This window comes from Aulonocara stuartgranti, assembly GCF_965226115.1.
Source record: "Aulonocara stuartgranti genome assembly, chromosome: 22".
Lineage (NCBI taxonomy): Eukaryota > Metazoa > Chordata > Actinopteri > Cichliformes > Cichlidae > Aulonocara > Aulonocara stuartgranti.
This window is the reverse complement of record NC_138957.1, coordinates 29,224,335-29,244,592: the sequence shown is the minus strand read 5'-3', so window position 1 is coordinate 29,244,592 and position 20,258 is coordinate 29,224,335. Positions and strand designations below refer to the sequence as shown.

At 39.9% G+C, this 20,258-nt stretch overlaps 1 protein-coding gene across 1 annotated transcript in view; it reads left to right on the top strand.

Annotated features, from left to right (window-relative positions):
- LOC309699072 (uncharacterized protein) overlaps nucleotides 1-9,671 on the top strand; it is a gene marked incomplete at its 3' end in the record, with an annotated part of 45,668 nt that extends 35,997 nt beyond the window's left edge. The window contains exons 5-6 of the mRNA XM_082521927.1: nucleotides 6,854-6,896; nucleotides 9,533-9,671. Coding sequence (XP_082378053.1) covers nucleotides 6,854-6,896; nucleotides 9,533-9,671 — 182 coding nt within the window. The remainder of the gene's footprint in view (nucleotides 1-6,853; nucleotides 6,897-9,532) is intronic.
- Nucleotides 9,672-20,258: the final 10,587 nt, after the last annotated feature.

Here is a 20,258-nt window from a genome sequence, read left to right as displayed (position 1 = left end):
TTCTTTGCTGACAGGGTTTGTGTGCAAGTGGGCAGAGAGAGAGAGAGAGAGAGAACAAAAACACTGAGCTGCCAAGTCCTGTGGGAGCAGAGAGGGAGAGGGAGGGAGGCAGAGAGTGGTAGAAACAGACTGCCGTTAGCTGAGGGACGTTTACATCCTCCAGCGTGGTGCTTCAGGGCTGAGCTGACATTGCAGGGCTCAAACTGCTGTTTGGAGACTCAGCAGCCGTGAGAATGGATCCTGGAAGGTCTATCCAGCATGAGATCAGCTCTCTCAAAGGTACCACGCCTGACTTTATTCCATAATTTCTTTTTTTTTAACTTCCTGACTTGTCATCACCATCATATGCTTTCAGGACCGCCTTGTTTTCCCACAATCCTTCTCTGGTCAGGACTTCCTCATTTGTATAGATGCAGGCTAAAGAAAAAGTTCAGTCGTGAGCGTTTCTGGGAGTTAAATGGGGGAATTATAGTCCCCTGTTCTCCCGCCTCGTTTCTGCGGATAACAGAGGTGAAAAGCTTTTCTTCCCCTTTGATGTCCAGGCGTGACCACAGGGGTTGGAGCAGGGGTCACTGTGAGGCGGTGTCTTTTATGAGCCTGGCTGGGTGGGTGGGTGGGTGTGTGTGTGTGAGATGCTGAGGGAGGCTGGTGCTGCTGCATGCGGCACATTGAATGCGTCTGCGCCGGGAGATGCAGAACTCAACGCCTGGTGCAGAGCGGCTGCTGCATCGCCGTGGTAACAGCAGGAATTATGGTTAAGCGTGAGTCCTGAGATGGGACCGGCGATGGTGCAGAGACGGAGCTGATCACACACAGCTCTACAGCCGTAGTCTGTGTTCTGTGTGCTGCTTGTTTGGCTGCAGCGAGCTTCGGTGTTTGCTTATAATTAGTGCTTACATCATCAGAGTTTGCTCCACCCACCTTCTCTTTTCAAGTGTCTCACTCAGCTGTACTTCAGTGTCACAGACGTCATAAATACAGTACTGCAAAGTGTCATTTTAACACTTATTATCCCCATTTTGAAGATTTTGATTTTTTAAATAAATATAAAAGCAAATTCACATTTTCATCAGCTCTATTACTTTTCTTTTGTTCAGTTTTAACCTTATGTTTAATATTTTGTCATATAGAATATAATGCATCTAGATATTCCTACTTTTTAAGCAGTTCTGTTACAGATTATGATTATTAGTTTTGGCTTCTGTAACATGGGAATTTTACAGCTTTTGAGATTAAAATGAAATATGTCTTATCCTATAAATGAAGGGTATCAAAATCAACCTTTAAAAGGTTCCTAGTTATATTTTTTTGATGAGTAGTTCCTGATTTATCTAATAAATATACTCATTTTAGAAGGCTGGCAGATTTCTTGTGAAAATGTTACAGAACTCAAATGGCTTTAACACTTGAAAAAATAATAACAAGTGAATATTTCTCTCAGATTTCATCTATAAAATGAAACATATGATGCTACCTGCTGATCCTGTGTTACAAGGGAAAAGGAAAGAGTTGTAGCTTTAGCACTGATATTTAAATGTAGGTCTCGTTCAAATCAATAGTTTAGAAAATTAGAAAAAGAAAGACCTTGTTAAGTTTAGGAATTCTAGCTGCGGTTTCATAATTTATGCATTTAAATGAATGTACATTTGTTCAGGTCATGGATATTGTTGCCTACTTCATGTAAGAGACAAATATATTTATATTTAGAGAGACAGAAAGCCCCTAATTTGAGGAGAGAACAACCAGACTGTTGCAGCTTTTTCTAATGCTGGTGTCTGTGTGGAGCTGTGGTTTGTCTGCAGTATTCTGGCAAAATGTGGTAACGCTTTGGAAAAGTTTTCCAGGCAGCGGAGGCATTTAAATGATCCTGGAGAGGGATCTGAAGGAGTCCTGCCCATTTGGATAGGCTGAGAATGTGTTCCCCAGGGCTGTGGAGACAAAGGCTCTTCGCTTCACTGAGCGCTCCCAATGGAGTTACTTAATATGTCGAACACCGCTGCTTACACAGTCAGACTGAGTTCATTTGTAAGCATGTCGTCACTGCAGGACCATCACTCCCATTGTCTCTTTGTGTCACCTATTCTCAGACACTTGGTACAGAGTCAGGAGCCTGCTGGTGATCTGCTGTATGTCTTTAGAGGTGCATAGCAGCTATTATAGAAATTAGCATATTTTTTTCCTGTCTGCTTTACTGCTTTCTACAAGCCGATTCTCAGTCTTGACCCAATTATTTTAGCCTCATTTCAGGCTTATGTTGCTCTCAGTTGAAGAAAAGTTCTAAAAAAAAGTTACATTGTGGTGCATTCACTGACTCACTGAAATCTCTGCTTTTTCACTACCTGTTTTTTTTTTTCTTAAGTATTCTTTTTTGTATCGTTTTGCTCTCTTATAAAACAGTTTCCTGGCTTACCACACTAAATAAAGTGTTACTTTTTGTTTTATTCAAAATAGAAAATAACCAGAGTGAAGACATTCTCCTTTACTTTCAGCACTTTTTCTACCCCAGGGTTTCTCAAACTCTTGTCAGCAGGTTTTCTGTTATGAATGATGCTTTCTGAAGGATACGTGCTGGTGAAAGAAAGATGGCTGTGCTTTTCAGCAGCACAGGTCCACAGGATATCCAGTTAAAAGGAGTTCGGTGCAGGAGTCAAAGTACTTGACCTCTTGTGGTATTGTGTTGCAGACAAAAAAAAAAGGTGAAGCAGGTCATTTGACAAGTCCCTACCTTTTATTAGAGGTATTTCCATATTTTAAGCAGGTTTATTTAATGAAATGGACTGTTATATTTTTACATAAAATAAATAAATGTGTTTTATATAGATTAGTGTTAAAATGCATTTTGGGGTATTGGGGAAATCATGACAAAGTGAGGATGTTTTTTTAAATAATGCCATCAGAAATACTTATCAGAAATGAAATAATCAAGAAAAACAACAGTTGAATATGTGGTTTGACCACCGTGCATACAAGCACACTGGAGGTTGGTGAAAACATTCACCAGAAACGTTGCTTTTTGTTCCTCTTGATGTTGAAGATAGCATCAAGATCTTATGATGTCTATGGAGATGTTTCCTTTCTAAATGAATTTAAACAGATCATGTGCTTTCCTGTTTGTAATGAATCAGGTGATCGTTATTAACCCACCAAGGAAAAGAGCTGCAAACACCACACAAGAATACAAGAAAACATTTGGAGATCCAGTGCTTAAACAGTGTATAAGACAAACTGTCATAAAAACAAAAAACATGAGATTTGGCATGATAATTCAAAAAAAAAAAATCTGCTTTACAGTTTTTTTTTTTCTTGTTTTTTGGTAAAACAGTCAACTTGAAAATTCCTGGATGACAACAATAATTATATTTTAGCATTAAAAACATCATTTTAATTAAATGTCTTGCGCATAGTGGTGGATTTACCGTAACAGAAACATAAAACATGGCTTCGGGGTTACAGGTGCCGATGAAATAACAGTATAAACTACAACTACATCGAGTGGTCGTCTAATAAATATATAATTTGCAGTGTACTTGGCAAAAAAGCAGGTGTGCTGAGCTGCACTGTGATGTGCACTGACTCCTTAAAAACTTTAAAGCTGTCTAATGCAGTGTCAGCGCTCACAATGAATGAATTTTACTTCTAATGGTCCGTAGCAACAGAAAGAAACTGATGTTCACACACATATCAATGCACCATGATGACCAACAGGTGATATTCATTAACTCCTTTAAAATAAGTATTTGAAAAAAACAATTTGACATACTAACAGAGCATGGACAGTTTGTTGATGCCCCATAATAACGCCAGCATATATCCATGTAGTGTGACTATATCCCAGCAGCTACAGGCCGGGCTGCAGAAATGTCCCTTCATTGCAATGAGACCAGGGTAGCACTATTTGTAAGCTAAAAGCAGGAAGGCAACCGCTTCTTTTCTTGACCCTGTTAGATTTATTCCTGTTCCGTCCACCGCAAAGTTATTGCTGTAGCCATGCGAAACACATAACACAACACCCACCAGTGCCGACAGCACAGCAATCCTTCAGAGCTGCCTACTTCTCCATTTCATTGACTATTTGTCTGGTTTTTAACACAGAAACAAACATGATAATTTCCCACAGCTTTCTCTGTAAAGACTAATTGTCCAGCGCGTAAATGCACTGAAATTGTTGCACCATGAATCAGGAAATGGTGCCACTGACTAGTTGTTACATCAGGCTGGCACCAGTGTTGTGGGCCACATGATGCACATGGTCTTTGCTGGATTCTTGTAGTTAAATCCCCTTTTTTCCATTTACAATAACAGTAGCAGGCAGTCAGCCTCAGCCATTGTTTTTACTCTATAAAGAGTTATTTACTTTGTGTACAAAGGGCTGAAAGACCAGCAGCTGAAAGCCTGTTTGCCAGTTAGACCTGCGGCTGATCTAATCAGCAGATTAAAGGCCTGAGTGTAGATCTTTGTGACTAACGAGAACAGAGACATACAGGAGGTGCTATGTATGGTCAGATAAGATGCTTGGTGACATTGTTTTGACAATTTAAGCGACCGTAGCTTCAGTAAAACAGTAGAACATACAATAGGGATACATTTAACAGCTGGAATAAATAGATTTGTGTTGGATAGTTTGATTAGATTAAAAAGTGGACTGTGCTTCGGTGAACAGATCTGATTTCGTGAGGTTAAAACACCCTCGTCTTGATTGTCAGACCTGACTACCACATCCAGTTCAGTAATTAAACAGTACGTGGGCTCTCTTTGGCCAAATTTGACAAGTAAAATAACGTCATCATTGAGTTGTTATTAAAGACCTGTATGATATAGATAGGAATCTGTAATTTAGGGATGAAGAAGTATTCCCCTTTGATTTGCTTACTCATTTTCCTAGTTTCCCGTGCTTGTGTATCTCCGGTCATGCTCTGTTTCATATCTGCAAAAGATCACAAATTTCCTCTTGCTACTGCACTTTCTGTGAAGGGTATAAATGAGGGGCTGTCATCGTTGGGACAGAGAAGAGAAGGAACGCTGTTTGAAATATTAGTTAATCATAAGTTTACATCCAGGTTTCTATACAGCTTCATTTATTCACAGTGTATTTGTGTTTCTGCACACATCCTGTCTATATTTTATGGATAGAGGGCTCATATATAGCTGTCTTAGTCTCAGTAGCTCCAAAATGCTTCAGCTGATATCTGAGCTGCAGGAATTAGTCGATAACTATATTCAAGGTTTCTCTCTCTGCAGCCAGAGTTAAGATTCACTGCAGATGTGAAGACTAGGCTTGTTGCACAAAGCATTCCCCCTACACTCTGTGCACAGACATATATAAAACATGAAATCTTTGAGATTAGCTAAACATATGTCAGTATTCAGAATTTGTACTTAAGGTTTTCTGCTTTCTTTTTTAGATGTATTTGGACTGTAAAGAAAGGATGTCTTGTCTTGTATATCAAATACACTGGATACTAACTACACTAGCTGTTCCCAGAATGGCAGAACGGTGTCCTTCAGCTCATTGTTTTGGATTGGCAACCTGCAAGTTTACTGTTTTGGTTCATTGACAGAGATTTCAGCAGAAGTTGCACCTCTTTTTTTTTAGTGAAAAAGCTCTGATAAATGCATCATACAATTCTTTCCCAGTTTCAGATCGTAGCACTAAAGGGGTTGACGGCTAATACTGAGCTAAAAGAAAGTAAATATCGGCATTACATTCAACAGGTCATCAACTGTTTGCTAACAAGTTTGTTCTTGGAACTCTGTGGCATCAGCTTATCCCTTTTTAAGTCCACTGTTGGGTTCATCCAGCCTTATGTTGTGGGTCCAAGTGGGGCCTCTCTACAAACATGACATGTTTGTAGAGAGGCCTTGTGCTAAACTAATGAACACAACAATACTTAGTTACAGGTGATTTTGTATCACAGGTCTGTGGAACCACGATCCAGGTATACCTCCGTTTTTTTGTGCTTTGGTTTTGATTTACAGGTTTCTGGCTTTTCTATAGAGGTCAAAAACAAACAGAGCTGATGACTGGATTAATGACTGGAACACAAACAAAAACTATTATTTCCAATTCACGTTTTATCTGAATGATCTTTAGACATCAACACACATGACAGAACTGTCTAATAAAAAAAGTTCAATCGCAAAATGAACACAAATCTCAAAATTGTTCAGCTATTATAAAATGTAATCACCCAAATTTCAGCTTTTCTTAAATAACAAGTAGTTCCAGTTAGAAACATTAGCTGACCTATATTAGTACAATTAAACAGAGGCAGTGTAGCCCCCTAATGGGGTCCTGTGTACTGAAGAGTGCTGGAGCTGTCAGCGAGGCTGTCAGTCATGCTGTTTGATAACTCTGGAAACGGTCCCCGCGAGTGCCCCCCTGAGTTGGCCGATGAGATTGCTTAATCCCATTAACCTTGGGTTTCCTGTAATTCAGAAGAGCAACTGCCTCCATAATTTGACACATCCTGTCTAATCATCCAATCCTTCCTCTAATCCCATTCTCAGTGGAGCGTAATTACATTCTTTATGCTTTGTTTTGTTAGGGAAAGGGGATTCAGCAGGGAAACTGAAACAAGGTGACTCCTGTGCCGCTTGTAAGACGGAGGGTTCACACGGCTAAGTTTCTTTCCCTAAAGTGGCCAGGAGGGGGCACTATTAGTGCAGCTGCTGCGGCCTTAATGAGGCTATTGAGACGTCTGTTGTTAACATAATTATTGCTGTTTGTTTGTTGATTCTTAAGATTTCAATTGTAATAAAAAATATAAAGGATTGGGTTTTAGAAATGGGAGAGAGTCTGCTTTGGAGGAAAGTTGAATTTCTCTTTTTTGCCTTTTTTTTTCTCTCTTTCTAGGTAAGTTGCTGCTCCTGCCTTTTGTAACTTTGTGGGGTTCCAGGTGACAATAGGAGGCTGTCCGGTGTCACAGGACGGGTGAGCGCCTCCTGCTTGTGCATCAGATCTTTCTGTCCTTGCTTCTTACTCTAAAGTATCTTTTCATTTCTGTTAATGCAGGGGCATAATTAGACAAGCGAGTTTTGTATTTCGTTACAGTATGCAACTGTTCATTCCTCACTCCTTTGTGTGTGACAGTCTTCAAGTGAATGCTGCTTTTTATTTGGTATAATAGTCACTGGTACAACAGTGCTGTCGTTGTTTGTGGCACAAAGAGCTGCAGGCTGTTTGCCATCATGTCTTCTGTACTCTTTCTTCTGATGCCAAGCCAAGTGAGTAAACTGGATCTGCAGCTTGAGGCCATGTCTCGCTTTCCTTTTGCACTTTTATATCTCTGTCTTGTATCGTGTCTCAATCTCAATTTGCATCTCGCAATTATTTCAATATTCCGATATTTTTTGGGTCATTTTCTTGGTTTTGGTCAACAAGCAATTCCCAAATGTAAATATATTCAAGTTACAAGAGCATAAATTACTACTCCTTGAATTTCTTTCTTTATATACATGCACACACTATATTTTGCAAGTGTAAGAGTGGGCTGTATTCAAGGATCAGGGTGAAATCATATCCCTCCCACTGACATTTAACTTTGTCAGTAATTGTAAGTTTTAAAGCCCTCGAGCTTGGTGCCGTTTCCAGAAGTTGCCTGGCATGAGACGACGTTATAAAAGCAACTGAGGCTGTTTGTCCGCCAACCCTCACCGCAGGCAAAACAGCCAGCAACAGCCAGCAAGGCGCCCTGCTGTATGAAAAGCCCTGTGAGACCCCTTCACTGCCACTTTCTATGAAGCAGATAACAGTTACTATCATGCTTATTTTTTTCTCTCGTGGGAGTGACAGTCTGGGAGTGATCTAGAAAAGGCCTGAGGAGGTGGGAATGTGGACGGGATCTGGACAGAGTGGAGGTGAAGCCCCAGTCACATTGTGTCAGGGCTGAGTTTACGAGGAGGCCGAGCTGATTTATAGGACTCCTCTAATGGCACTGAACACACATCATGCTGACATGTTGCTTCGGGGGTTTCCTGAGAGCGATGTCTTGTCAAAGTGCTTTTAAGTTTTGTTCTTGCTCGCTTGGTAGTAAACAAAACCCCATTGTGGGACCATGGTGGATCTATCACCCATTACTTTAAATCACCTTGGTGGGTAACATCCCCACAGTGACTACATTTTTGGACTTCTTCAGCTGGTAGTTAGTTGGACCTGCCTGAGAAGTTTGAGAATAAGGGTCTTTTAATAAGCCATGACTGAATATCTAACAATAAGAAACACAGGAGCTGTCTGATTGAAGCCCTGCAGCCTCCATGGAGAGAAAGTCAGTGAAGCGTGACTGTGTGCTGCTGTCAACATAGAGGCCAGTGGAAATCGGCACACCTGGCTTTATACTGGACATGGTCCAATGACTTCCTTTGGTGTTGATATGCACACTGAAAAATGTTTTGGTGAATTTACTCAACGCACCAAAGAAAATCATCTACGTCTTTGCTTAGTGAGCAAAATATACATAATTAACATAGCTTTTAATATGACACACTGTCACAAACTGTGCTTTTCACACACAATATCAAGCACATGTGAAATATACTTTGGTTTTCTCGCTGATTTAATCCCTCAAACCCTTAACTCAGCCCTCAACTTGATGATTTTCAAAAACTGTTTGCATTTTATTATCAGCCGTCCCATTATTGCTCAGTACCCTTCCGCGAAAACCAGAAGCAACAACAGTACTTACAAACATGGCTGAAGAAACCTCAGAGTCTAACACTGATTTTGCTTCGGAGACCTGGGACTTGAGGAAAGGGTTTTTCCACATCCAGTTATGTGAGCACAATTCAAGGAATTTTAGTGTTTCAGCTCCTCGTCTCGTCGTGTTGTCTCCTTCAACATAATGTCCAATGTCTCCACTCTTCTTGATGAAGACATAAATATACTCGATGGTCTTATTATATTCTCCGTATTTAATTTAACTTTTAAAACACACTTTAAATGAGATTAAACGTTCCTCTCACCACACGTTTAATCTCCATGTTTTTATGGAAGGCTGTGTAAATTAAGGATTAAAATAATCTGGAATGATTTTTATCATAAAAAGAGAATAAATGCAGGTCAGCCACATTTTAACTGTTTGCCACTTGATTAATTTAATATTTGTGGTTTTGTTGGCATAATTTAGCTCTTTTAAAATTACAAAGCCCTTTCATTGCAAAGAAAAGCATCTACATCAGTCAACCACAACACTGACAGATTCAAAAGAGCCAAAGAAATGCAGTGTTATCCCTTGAATTATGACATATAATACCAGGGATGGTGTTAATTAAATTTTAGGTTCAGTTATAATTTTAGCTTTCACGGACTGTTAAAATAAGATATTATTAAAATAAGTTATCTTTTCGTGCTTGGCCTATTATTCTCTAAAAGTTCAAATTCACTTCCCATCAGGGTGTCGCACTGAGTTCACGCTTATTTAGTTCATGTTCATGAAAATTTATGTAATTAAAAGACACACTTTACCTCTTTTTTTCTAATTATAATTTTTGTCACGATAAAGCACCTTGCAGGTCATCCTGCTGAAAACTGGTGCAGACTCCTAAAAACGGCTCCCCGACAGAACGATGCTCCCGACCACGCCCGAAAAACAGCTCAGGGAGAGCTTGAGGAACACAACAAAGAGCACAGTGTTGATGCTGCCTCCACACCCTCCAAGATTTTCATCCGAGAGTAAACTAGATACTCAGAGACCCCACTCTGCACCACATCAGATCTGTGTCCAGCTCTTTGATTGCACAAGGGGGTCCTGCACAGTATTTATTGTTTCTTTAACAAGGACGGTCAAAGTTATAGACATAAATATAAAATGCAAACATACCACATTTAATTGAAAGTGATAATTTAGACCTGTAGTCCCAATGCAGATCAGATAAATCTATGCAGGTGAAAATATACAGCTAATACATTACTTAAAAAACTAACATAATTAATTGTTTGAGATGTGCCTGAAGGGTTCGATCAATACACTGTCCCCTAATTATAACTGGTGAGGAGTGTTTGTTTACTCCCCTTTCCTAAGAACTTGTGGGTGATCTGTGTATAATCAGCTGGGATTCTCAGCAGTTTAAGTGCATTCCAGTGGTGAGCCAGTATCAAGGCAAAAGAAAAGAATACCAGAGAATTAAACTTGTCTCACAGCTTTTACACAGTAATCTCGATCGGTATGTTCAGTATGTTTTGAACAGTTCCTTCCTCGACAGTAAATCAATTAAAATGATATTTAGTGGTGATCCAGGGTTATGAGGAGGTCCGTCGATCCATGTTGAAGGCAAACGGAGACTGTGGGCTCAGCAACAGGTTATATTTTAGGGGAGTATTCCTTTGAAATGCTCGAGTTGAGTTTCTTGGTTGGTGTGTGCGTGAATGGTAACGGAGCAACTCCAAAATAATGTCAAAACCAGAGTTTCTTTTGATGTTTTTATCACCTGAAACTTTTGGATCAGGTTGTGTGGTGAGCAGGAGAAGCTCTCAACATCTGGACGAGTGTGTCTGTTTCTTATTGTTGCCAGTAGCGATGCTATTGCCTCTGACCACTGTTCTGGCCTTGTACTCTATGCACTCATATTTCTTTGGTGCGTCATGTTACTGTGGCTGCAGGCATTCCTGGCCAGCCACGCCCTGCCATGGGTTTTGATGACTCATTGCAGTGGTCACTCACACACACACTTTCACATTTCCGTTGCTACGCTGTGGTTCCTCTTAATCATATGATGCTCCTATCTGATTTGGCGAAGTCTGGCGTTCATCCATTTTCTACTTTCCAAGTCGTCCATTTTAGGTTCAGGATTTTTCAAACCACCTTTGCACTGAGCTGCTTCATTCCTTCCCGTGTTGCCTCAGACTGGCTCAGAGGTCCATTAGTTTCTAACAGCATCAGCCATTTTTTTTTTCAGATGGTTTGTGATCCAAAGCTTTTATGCTGTGAACAGTATTTATAGTGGTTTGTGCATTACCAACAAAAACCTGTAGTCTAATAAGTTCGGCTTGACATTGTGATCCTTTAAAGCCAAAACAATGCATTGATGCTGTTATCCATTTTGTGTTAATCAGTGATAAATATGCTTTTCAAATATTTGAATAGTTGCTACATTTTTCTAAAACTCACATGGTTTATGTAACCATTTCTTGTCTTAATTACATATTTGTCCACATTTACCTGTGCATGGTAGGATAAAGCATGCTACTATCAGCACTGACAAGATTTTTGCTAAAACAAACACCAGCAACAACACAATAATGTTCTGCTCTCAGGCTTTGGTCACATTAGAGATTGTGTTCAGATTAGAGATTAGATGCTACTGATCAAACATGAGAAACATAAAGCTACAGCCATCAAAAATAGCTCAGGAAAAAAATAAGGCCTTGCCAAGTAAAGCTAACATGTCACAAGTCTGCCACAGCTCTGCACAGTCAGTAGTTTCCAGTAACCATTAAATGCTTGAAATACCCTGATACCACTCATCAGCCTGCAGACCTGTTTGAGTGTCAGCGATCTTCCTCTTGTTTGTCCCTCTTCTGCAGTAGGATGCTGCAGCATCTCACTCAAGGACAGTTTGACATCGAGGTGTGAAGTCAGGAAAGCTTGAATAGCCTTGTTGGCTGCCCTCAACTTAGCTGTCTGCTCATATACAGAGATATATAATTAGTGTCAGTCCCAGGTAGGCGTAAATCAAGTAGTCATACACATTTAAGGGTGTCTAAAAGCTGTGAAAAAGTAGCTTTCTTTCTGTTATTAGCTAAGAGAACAGAAAAGTGGACAGTGGTGAGCAACAGCCCGATCATGTCTAAATTTACTTCAAACCCACGCTCTGCAACATGTATCTAATACACGTATCTAATAAACATTGAGAAGTTCAGTATATTTAGATGGTGCAATGACTCACAGGCTGTGACACAAGGCTGCGTTTCCTCTGCTGTTTGTTTACAGGCTACATCCTTCTTGGTGCTGTCATGATAACAGCATAAAGACACTTCATACAAACAAACTCCTGCTGCCACAAGCAGCTCTCTCTTTCTCCTTTGATTAAAACAATTTCATTGCAGTGGGCAGCTTTGACCTGGCCAGTGTTTGGAGCTCCATTTATAGCTTCATTCTTTCACTTTGGTTGTTTTTCTTCTGGGACAGGCCCAAATCACACAGTGTTTATTCAGCTTAACAAGGACTCGTTACTGCAGCAGAGACATGGCTCCATATGAAATTGATTAACTCCTCGCTGAGCACTGATAAAAATGCTTATGAGAAATTCTGCTTTCTCCTATGTGCATTTTTTAATGATGCTATCCGGGTAACAAGCATATACGTCCATGATGTTAAAATCAGATTTGTCAACATTAACCATCTATCAGTTCCCAAAAAACCTCTAGCTGTATTTTTGGTTTATATGGGATGTTTTAATTAAATGCATAATCAAAAAGCAATATATTAAACAGCCAACTGGATTTGTATTTGTATAATATTTCAACATTTGCAGTTTAATCAGGTGCGATTCATCTTTTTCTGATGAGATTTAAGTTTCCTTTTTCAAATACATTTAAACTAAACCATACTAAACTAAACTGCATTGTAGAGATTCCATCTCTAAAATTAGTATGAAACTGCTACAAGCTTTGTTGGTGAATCTTATCACTCTGTTTAGTTTAATGTTAGGTACACTTACTTTCTTGTGTGTGTTCTCTGTTTTTCACTCATATTTGTGAGTGGGCTGATGTGTAAGGGTAGAGATGTCCATATAAAGGTTCCATTATATGGAGTTTCCAGCAAATTTTAAATCCATGAGCCATTCTGCTAAAAGTTGACACCGTATCCATCTGCCTTGGGAAAAAATGTGCCTTTTAAATCACTAAAAGATTTTTGCACTCGTTTTACATGAGGTGGACAGATGTAAGTACTAACTCCAGAAGCACAGATGGATCAGAGAATAAGACGGATGACGCCTTTAATGCATACATTATCCAGAGGAATTTGGCCTCCATTGCACTGCAGACAGTTCAGTTTGCAGAATGTCCTCAGGACTTAACTGAACATCGTGTCAGGAACATGTTTTAAGTGCAATAGTTGCAGAATTTATCACCACACGTGTGTGTGAACTGTTTCAGCAATAGTCCTCCCAGCATTTTCCCACTGCTCCATTTCCAAATGTCAAAATGCAGACTTGAATTTAACGACTTGGAAGACAACCATACAGCTTAAACGACTCGCTATAAAGTACGCACTGGAATGTAGAGAGCATTTATCTGCCAGTAGAGTTGAATAGGTTTATTTTAAAGCACCCAGTGTCACTTTGAGTTGTCTTCATTCCCTCGACCTCGACCATCGCCACCATGGCAATGAGCTTTCATCATGACTTGGAGAGAGCAACAATAAACATCTACATTATTTATATCCAGACAAAGGTTGAGGATGCGTATTATTTTTTATTTTTCCCATCAGGCTGTTTTTAATAAGATTGACTGGAGATCGTCAATCTCTAGATTGCATTTAAGAAAGGCTACAACTGAAGCTGTTAGAGGTGTGACGCAGGTGCAGACAGCTTCACTTCACTCCATCTATGATTCTGTGTTTGAAAACCAAACAAAAACTCTATTGTTGCCGCCAGTGTGTTTGATATAGAGCCACGGACAGGTAATGGAGAACACATGGCGATTAAGTCTCTGCATCCAGTGAGCCAACACAGTCCTCAAGTTTTTTTGATGAATCCCAAGACCACTAAATTCTTGCGCTGTGAGAGGCCTGTTTTCTTTTACCAGAAGAGTTCTTACCAGCTGTGCCATGCAGCAAGAATTTATCTGTGCTAGCAAAAAGATTGTGATTCATTCTTCCAGACATCTTCACTTAACGCTTCAGTATATCATTTCGAGTTCTATGACAGCCTATCGAAATACGATGGAACTGGCAGGAGATCATTTGCCGGGTATGATCTGCAGTGGAGCCTCATCTGGCGCAAAAGTTATTTGCGCTGATTGTTGCCATGCCCCAAAAGGGCGGGGTTATATCCATCTCCAGAATTCTGATTTATCGGTGGCAGTGTTTATGTGACTGCATAATGTTGAAATAGCTTAATACTGTTTGCCCCAGACCTGCTAGAGGGAGTCATCTTCCCTCTCCTGCATGCTCTTACTCCAAGCGATTTCTTATAAAACATTGCGCCCAGTAGAGCAATCAAGTTTCTTGACAAATGGGTTTGACACAAACAGGCAAAAGCTGATTTTCATTAAGCAGATTATAAAATTGATTGTTTGGAAAAATAATTAAAAAGCTTGAACCTCTGTATTTATTTCAACACTTCACCCTAATAGGTTTTCTGTTCAGAGATTTTAATGTGATCAGCAGAGATGTGCTCCTATATTCATTATTATTATTAAATGACTGTTAAATGTTGCAGCTGTCAGAGAGAAGAGGGAAAATTAGGAAGAATTAGGGAAAATCACCATCTCCTGCAGACTTTTTCCAAACCTCCTGTTTGTATTTTTAGCTCCACTGGCAGCTGTTGTTACCCTGGACTCTTATAACTGCTGTTCAGTCTCATTTGGTCTCAGAGGAGGTTGAGTAACATGGACCTAAACACAGGCACAATTGTCTTTTCTTATGGGGAAATCCACGACTTGATGGCTTTTCCATTTAGGTTTGCAGAATTGGCTGGCCGGAGATGTGGGCTATGAGTGAGGAAAGGAAAGCATGGAGACCAAAGATTATACACTGTTTGTACTTAATGTTTGACATTTAGGTTTGGTGTCTTTGAATAGCACTGAAGAACCTTTGGAAAACATTAGTGACCATGACTGTATATTATATTGGGCAAATTCAGTAGTTTAGAATACAAAGAGAGCCTTTCATTCTGGAACCTTGTATTTCGTCAAAGTGACATTTTCAAAACCTCTTGCCTTTAAAAACACATGCCGATGATTCGCCACAGCTGTCCCTGTTTTGCACAGCATTGTATGCATGGTTGTTATCCCCTCAGGCCTGTTCGGTGTTGGTTGTGTCATCCCTGCCCCATATCAGATGTTTTAGCTTTCAGCTTGTTTTTTCCCTGTTATCTGTTACCTACACATCTGTTTGAATGTTAAAGTCTCATTTCATTCATGCATGTAACACGGTATATGTACTATTCTGCAGTGTGTCTGTCTTACAGATGATTGGATTACCACCCATCACCGCTAATTGTTGTATCCCTGTGTTATTACAGGTGTATTACTTCTAATGTCTGATGCTGTGTTAGAGTGCTGCACATTTTAAATCACCATCCTTTTACTGAAAATCTTCTGTGCAGTTATTTGTCCAAATGACTCTGAGGTATGCTAAAAGGCAGAATGTAATGTCTGGCTTTTTTGGTTTTAATTCTTTAGTTATTGCCAGGCTCCGTTTGGACTGTAGTCAACATACCACTAGCTCATTACAGTTACTCCAATCCTGCGTTATTAAGACCTTCAGTAAGTCCTGCAGTGACTTTACAAAAACTATTTTTATTGTTTTTGTCTCCAGTGCTGTTGGTAAACTCTTGTTGTTGTTCTCATCTGAGGCTGGTGAGGAAGGATTAAGATGACAACCTAGTGATGGTGAATTTGTGTGTGATGCACAGTTTTCTACACCATCAGCTCATATATGAAATAACTAATAGTACTAAAACTGGTTCACGTTAAGTAACTAGACATGAATAATATCTTGCATTTTAAATATTTATTTCATGATTATATATTGTCATACACTGTCTGATTTGTGCATAGATTTTGACGGATTATTTAGCAAAGAAAGAATTCATTGTTTGCGTTTTTATATATATAAAACCCACACTGTTTTTGCACTTTGTGTTGAAAGCTGGCTAAGGTAGCAGGGGTTTTGTAGCAGCGGCACTGCCCATTACCCACACAAGGTCCAAACCTCCTTTTCTCGTCTCTGTTTGGATCCTTTTGGTTTCTGTTTGCATCCTGTGTGCGCACACCCCTTTAGATTCTCCTCCTCTCTTCCCTCTCGCCTCTCATCCACACTGTTTCTGTTTCGACTGGGGACTGAGAAGGTAGGAGGGGTTCTGAGCATCGCTGTTTCTCCATGCTGACTCATGATGACAACTGGGTAGATAAATGCTTCATCAAAGTGAATCCAAAATTATGTAGAATTAAGAATTTTTAACAGGTCTTCTTTGTGATATATTTCTCTATGCAAATACTGCGCATTGAAGTGCTTATAGTATCTGAAGAAGGAATTCCTTGAGGATCTCAAAGAACACAAGGGAAGACATAATGGTGGCTGGAATGGTAATGCCATTAGCCAATCTGAAAGCAATCTACGAGCTTCTCTTCAAAGATGGCGTCATTGTGGTTAAGAAGGACAGGCGGCCACAGTCCATGCATCCTGATCTCAATGGGGTGAATAACCTAAAGGTGATCCGTGCCGTGGGCTCTCTCAAAACTAAAGGCTACGTCAGGGAGACTTTTGCCTGGAAACATGCCTATTATTATCTCACCAATGAAGGTATCGGGTACCTGCGAGATTACCTGCACCTGCCTCCAGAAATCATGCCTAGAACCCTTCATCGCATTTTTCGCCCTGGATTTTCTGCTCGAGTTCAAAGCGTGAAAGGCCCGAGATCTTCCATTTCAGAACTGAAGGCCCAAGGAAGAACCCAAGAGGGTGTTACGGACAGGCACGTTTACCGTCACAAGAGAGTTGAAGAAGAACAACCTGACAGACTTCCAAAAACCTTCAGAGGCTCCTACCAGATGTCCATTGGTCAGCCTAGAGATCAAAACACTACCTTGTTCAAGGTGGACAAAGACCTCTGCATAGAAGAGGAAAGTCACAGTAAAGTTTTCAATGCTTCTGTTCTCCACCATGAAGACAAAGCCACCAGAGGTCATTACTCAGTCGAGGAGGCCAAGCAAGGTTTTCATTCTCCTTCAGTTGTGATAAAGTTTCCAAAAGAAATCCAGACAGTTCAGAAGGTTCCTGGTGTTCCAGTAACAGAGGTCCTGCAGGAATCGTTTAAGAACACATGTGCTGAACCACAAACAGGTTATAAGGAGTCTGGACGTGTTGCTATGGCCACCATGAAGGTGCAGAAGACTACAACTGAGGAACCTGTAAAAGAACTGATCTTAAATGAGATGAGAAGAGAGACCAAATATCTGTTCTTGGGGGTTCTTGAAGAAGAGGTACCTGCGAGTGAATGCGGTATACAAATGGTAGCAGACCCCCAGGCAGTCCCTTTGATGGAAGAGCTTATTGATGATGAAGAGAAAGATGAAGACCTTCTCCATGAGGTTGTCAACTCAGCTCCGTTTGGATCTTCTGCTGACGTTGTGACAGAAGAATACCACAAGAAGTTGCCAGGTGATGTTGAGGAGATGAAACATGTGATGGTTGAAGTTTACAGCCCTGCAGATAAAAGTGAAACATCCAAGTGTGACACTTACAAATCTGTGCAAAATATTCCCGAGGAAAAAACAATGGAATCTGACATTACAGATACAGAGAATGAAAAAGACAGTGAGACAATAGTTTCTGCAGAAGTCATGATTTCTCATGATGCATCTGGAGCCTCCTCCACTGCAGCCACTAAAGCAGACCGTCCCGTCCCTATAGTCCCACCAGTTTACCCAGCTCTGAAGATCCCTCTGCTTCAGGTAGACTGCACCACTCTTACAGAAGAACCTGAAAAAGGTAAAGATGCTCAGAAGACCGGGCCTGACTTCCCTGAAGGTTTGAGCTTCTTCTAACTCCTCCTCCCGTTTCTTCCTCTTTCATTTGCAGTAAAGGCTATCTTGGTGTTGCTATGGCTGCTGGCTCTGTTTATGTGGATGAAGCAGAGATAATTTAATCTCGTCTCTTATTGATACAAATAATGGTCCTGTCATTTTTCATATAGCTAAATAACAACAGACTGTCAATTAGGTGTCATTTTACAGATGCGGATTGTGGCAACCAGTGGCCCACTTACACAGACAAGCTTTGTCTAAATGTGAATCATGCACATGTTTGCATACTGTATGTTAGTGAGGGTACAGTTATATTTTTAAAATGCATAAGTCCTCATTTTGTTTACTGTCACACATCTGCTTACGGGACTCACAGTAACTAAAACTCGAACTGTAGAAACATTAAGAATTTATAACAAATAAGAAAATAATGTGACTTTTATCCAACACTGATTATTGAGACACCTTGTAGATCATTCGTTTTATGTGGCCTGTGATGCTTTACCTCTGCTAGTCTTCTTAACTGGAAACACATATAACTCTTTCTTTGAGATGTTTCGAGGGTTAAAAACAAGCAAAAAGCAAAGATAACATATGAAGCTTCTACATGTTCAAACTGCATCTGTCAAGCAGATTATTACTGTCGTATATTCAGCAGAACAGGCAGTTTTGTTCTGCAGTGGTTGTGATCTATACTCAAACGAAAAACAGTGTGTTCAGTTCCCCAAGGAGAACAGCATCAACTACCCATTAATTCAATGAATATTTAATTAACGTCTTGTTATTTTTAAGGTAGCAAAATTATATTTATGTAGCACAGCAGGTACAAACTGCAGCACAACAATAGAGAGATCAAAACTAAACTGAAAGACTCACAAAAGCTCCTGAATTAATGAAAAGGGGTAAAGTTGATCATTTTAATTCATTAAAGAAATAGAAATTTAAAAAGATAATTATTAAATTAAAAATGTTTTTAAAAAAACATGTAAAAATAAAGTAAATAGTAAACTTGAGAAAACCAACAAATTAAATTAAGTAAAACAACCAGAACTCAGTTAAAATTATAATTAAGACCAGCAACTACATGACTGACAAACACAACCAAACAAGAATCTTTTAATTTCTTTTACTTATTTATTTTTGTATTTTGAAGCCTTAAAGATCAAAGAGGCTTCTCTGGTATTGGTGGAAGAACCTGTCAGCCTGTTGAAGCTGGTTCATAGTTTACTGACACGTCTGAGAGATATTGAGATTCCAGACCAGAGAGATGTCTGCATCGTGTCAACAGACATTAAAATATTCAGATAAACTAAGTCTAAGTGGAGGCAGATACTGTAGTTACCTCTGTGTGGGTGTTATATGGTCAAATCTTCTTTTTTAACTTAAACTCTGGCAAACATGTTGTGGCGTTGTAGGGTATCTACAGGTGTCTAAACACAGTATTCAGTATTAAATCCATGCAAACATTTGTGCTGCTGCGTGCGCTACATCAATGTGGCTGATTCATTAATTCTGGCATCTGCTGTTCTGCAGCTGCATGCACTCGCGTGTCCATCTCTCTTCATCTCACAGAACATGCTGCATTTCACACGGCCCCCAAACTAGATATTAATACAGCGCATAAAGACTTATAAAAGATAAATGCTTCTGCAAATCCACGTGCTGAATTCCCTGGCTCTACCTTTTCAATATGACATCTGCCTGAGAACCTTCCATTGTCGGGCTGATATATGACTCAGCAGAGACTGGAAAAATGTGAGTGCCATTAAACCACACTCAGCTTTTCCTGTCTGTGCCTCCACAAAAAAGGGCGAAGCAGCAAAGCAGTCCAAAACACAGAGTGTGTGGCATTTGCCACCTTTCATCTAACCTCCACTTAGCCCAGCCTGCAATGAACATGAACTCCAACATTTAAAAAGACCATACTGTATTTGAGTGGGTTAGCTGCAGCAGAACACAGAGTGTGTAACCTGCTGACTCCTAATCTAGTGTGTGCTGCATTTTTCATATAATACAGTAAGAAAGAAAAATCATCAAGAAACCTGTTTTGGCTACGATGGAAATGAATTTTTCTAGAGACTTTATGGAGGCTCTGATTCAACACGGCCAAGGTAGGAAGTCTTTCTTGTTGGAACAGTTCTGTCTTCTTACCAAAAGGTGTCAGCACAGAAATACTTTATGGCCAGTCTCAGGTTATCTAGCGGACCAAAGAGGATGAAGCAGGTTAGGGTGTGTCTCGCTGCCGCAGATCAGATAACAGCTGAATACTGGCCATTGTGTCTGGGATTAAGTACACAATCTTAAACACAGTGTTTAAGACGTTTTTAATATTGTTTTCTTAAAAAAACAATTGCATGTCTACCGTCTAGTTTATTTTGATCCTAAAAGAACTAATGTGTTTTTTTTTTTAAAGATTAGGAGTAAAATTTATTATAGTTCATAACTTTAACATTGAAGACCTTGAGTTAGACACCTCCCACGCTGCCTGCTGGCTGCGTCCGGGATCAAGTTTCCTGGTGTAAAATCCAGAGGGGTGTGGGCTGCAGGATGGCCCCTGACTGGCTGCTTC